Raw genomic sequence first — 3,223 nt, forward strand, 5'->3', positions numbered from 1 at the left:
AATACAATACAAAAATAAAGAACAATAAACAAATAGAAGAAAAAACAGCATAAAGATAGCAATGGTGGAAATAGGGGGGAAAAAAAAAATCAGACTTCATAATCACACACTACCTTTCAACACACCTCCAACAGGAAAAGGCCCTCACCTCCCGACAGGTCTTACACCAGCTCCACATGAGGATCGTCCCAGCATTCGTATCATCCAAATTGGTGTCAAGGCGTCGGAGGAGGACTTCCACACAGCCTGTATCATGGACAAACTTGCGGATGTGATCGACCACAGCCACTGAACACTCACTGGACGGACAGGTGTAAGTCGGGCTGAAGCAGTAACGCTCCAGGAAGGCACCAAGTGGGATGTCATTCCTCCCATAGAAGTCCATGGTCAAGACCCTTGGGAAGGAGAATGTCAAAGTTTTTATTATAGGAAAAAAACAAGAAAGGACCAAAAATTTGTGAACTATTTTATATGCTGTATGTCATGATCCCTGATAAGACTGCTAGGGTTACTGATTTCTGACCAAATAAAAGTGATAAATATAAATGGCTTAATCATGTGACAGACATCTTATATCAAAAATAAATTTCCTGCTATAAAAATTTAAAGGAAAATAGCATTTAAGTAATAACATATCAAAACAAATATTCAATAAATAATTCTGCATGCTTCTGTAATGCAGAAAAATCCTTAGTGTTATTCTATAAGCAAATTCACCTTATCATGCATAGCAAGTAAAAGAACAAAAAAAATAACATACCATGGGTTAACACAAAAAGCTGGAGGAGATTCAGAAGCCTGGGAATAACTTGAGAACAAAATAGACAGTCGCTGATGATTGAATGGATGAAGCGCATCAACCCTTCCATCAGAGGTCAACATCAGCCCACTCTGTCCACTCCAGAAGTCACTTACGGCATTTTTGGCATTGTTTGTTGTTGCATTTACTGAACCTTCAAGAAAATTGGAAACACTTACTCTGTTGTCATATATCAACACAAAAGTATATGAAAAATACTCATCTAAATATATAAAGTACATTAAATGTGAAAATAAATAAACTGAAAAAATTGGAGCAAACATCAAATTCAAACTCTTACAAACCTAGAGCATCTGAGGACAAGCCTTCAACCACAACTTTGGCATCAATGTCTTTGTCTATTGATATCTGATAATGTTTGCGATCCTTCAATTCTTTCTTTGTCATTTCACACTTGCATATATTTCTCATCTGGCCTCCACGTGCCCTGAAATCCGCCAACATCGCTCTCACATCCTTATCTGATATTGCCGTGGTCATCTTCATCTTTGTGAATTCATGAGCTGACTTCACCTCCACATTTTGGTTTTCATCTTTTGATTCCTTGACTTCCATCTCCGAAAAACGTGGCTTTCGAGTGAACTTGTCTTTCTCCAGTAGCACAGAGAAGTACAAGTCCTTCTGGAAATACTTGCGCAATATGCAATTCCTCCCAGCTTCCGTCTCAAAGAAGGGAACAGTGTACTTGAGGTATGGTGAACAGGAGAAAATTGTGTCCTCAAGAGCTTTGCGGAAAGTGTTTGAAAACTCAGTGACTGAGAGAGAGGTGTGTGTGGAGTCAAGTGGTGCCTCTTGTGGTGACGTTCCTGAGTTTAGGTAAGAGTGAAGAGGGTCACTAAAGTCACTAATTGTCTGCGATAATTTTGCTTTGTCTGATGTTCCACTCGATGAAACAGACACTTCTCCAGAACTTGACACTGGGTCTCTCTGGGAATTTAACGACCTTGATCTGTTAGTAGCACCTTGTTCTGCAGATGCAGCTTCCCCATCTTCCTTTTTAGCAGCGGACTTTGAGGTCTTTGTCATAGGCTCCAGATCTAAACTCCCAGCTTTGGGGCCTGTCTTCAGGTCTTCCTCAAACACCTGATCTTCAAGGTCAAAGCTTTCTGATGGAAGGGGTGGGATGAGTGTATATTCATCCATCAAGAAAGCTCTTTCAAGTCTCCAGTTATACACTGCATAAACCATGAAGTACATTATCCTTTTCACTCGTTTCAGCTCCGCATTGGTCGCTCCTCGGAGTATGATTGTACATCCCAGGTGCATGGCACATCCATCAAAGAACATCAGAGTCTTCTGCTTGTTCTTTCCAGGCATTGGGTAAGATCTTGTGTAAAAATTGTGGCACATGCCTAATGTAGGTCGTGTTAGCTGAGCATCGATTGAAGAGACAACTTCTGCCTGAGTGCATCTTGCAACACGTTCCATTACTGAGGGTTTCACATTCATCACAAGTGTAATGCCATGGGCCTGGTAAAGATGCAAAAGAGTGTAATACCAATGTATTAATCAAATTCTATATACTATGCCTAGAATTAGATTCTTAAAATTGCCAATATTACAACACCATCTGCAATATTCTTTGGCCATGGCTTACAGCTACAGTACTTCCCTAAAGAACGATTCTTCAAAGAGGAAAACAGAGAAAAATCTATATTTCAACTAAAAAACTTTCCTTTGACCATAAATCTCACCTGGAGGTACTCTCGTGCTAAGAAGGCAATGCTTTTCTCCACAAGTATTATGTCTGGTTTGTAAGAAACAATCTTGGCCACAACATTTTTTAGATAGTCCGCTTCCTGAAAGAGTAAAGGGATAGCAATTTTTTCTGAAGGATGAAATTATTTTATCATGACATACATTATTTTCACTGAATTTTGTATATATACATTATGTTTACCATGAAATCAGTGAAGAATTAAAGAGAGTACAAATTATAAAAATTGTGCAATTCAAATCCAAAGGAAAAATAAGTTTATTCTTCATGCATTGGAGGTACCCCCCCCCCACACACACACAAATTAAATTTGCACATCCTCATATTTTATCAATTATTTCTCTACATATGGGATGGTTACCATAAGGATTATTTCTATGTTTTTCATTAAACATATACAAACTTTTGTATCTTTATGCATCTAATGGTAAAGTACAGTTTAAAGAAGTATGACTCTGATATAATTTATATAATTCAAAGTTATACAAATGGGAAATGAAATAAAATGGACTCCTAGAGACGTAAATTATCTATTGCTTTCAATTTATGATAATTTTTGTGTTCAATTGTGTGGGAAAAAATGAGTTTCTGGTGAGGCAGTTTCACATCTAATTAAAACAATGGAAAGGCAAGAGAAATAAATAAAAACATCTGCCTTCATTTCTTTTTACTTTCTTTTATCTTAT

General features: G+C 37.6%; 1 protein-coding gene across 2 annotated transcripts in view; it reads right to left on the reverse strand.

The window, feature by feature from the left end:
- Nucleotides 1–3,223, reverse strand: part of LOC119590846 (1-phosphatidylinositol 3-phosphate 5-kinase-like) — a 38,892-nt gene that overhangs the window by 20,812 nt on the left and 14,857 nt on the right. For both annotated transcript variants that reach the window (XM_037939605.1, XM_037939604.1), the window contains exons 13-16: nt 2,515–2,619; nt 1,105–2,290; nt 761–953; nt 149–395 (exon numbers count right to left, since the gene is read on the reverse strand). In XM_037939605.1, the coding sequence (XP_037795533.1) occupies nt 149–395; nt 761–953; nt 1,105–2,290; nt 2,515–2,619 (1,731 nt within the window). The remainder of the gene's footprint in view (nt 1–148; nt 396–760; nt 954–1,104; nt 2,291–2,514; nt 2,620–3,223) is intronic.

Source organism: Penaeus monodon, chromosome 27 (assembly GCF_015228065.2).
Source record: "Penaeus monodon isolate SGIC_2016 chromosome 27, NSTDA_Pmon_1, whole genome shotgun sequence".
Classification (NCBI taxonomy): Eukaryota; Metazoa; Arthropoda; class Malacostraca; order Decapoda; family Penaeidae; genus Penaeus; species Penaeus monodon.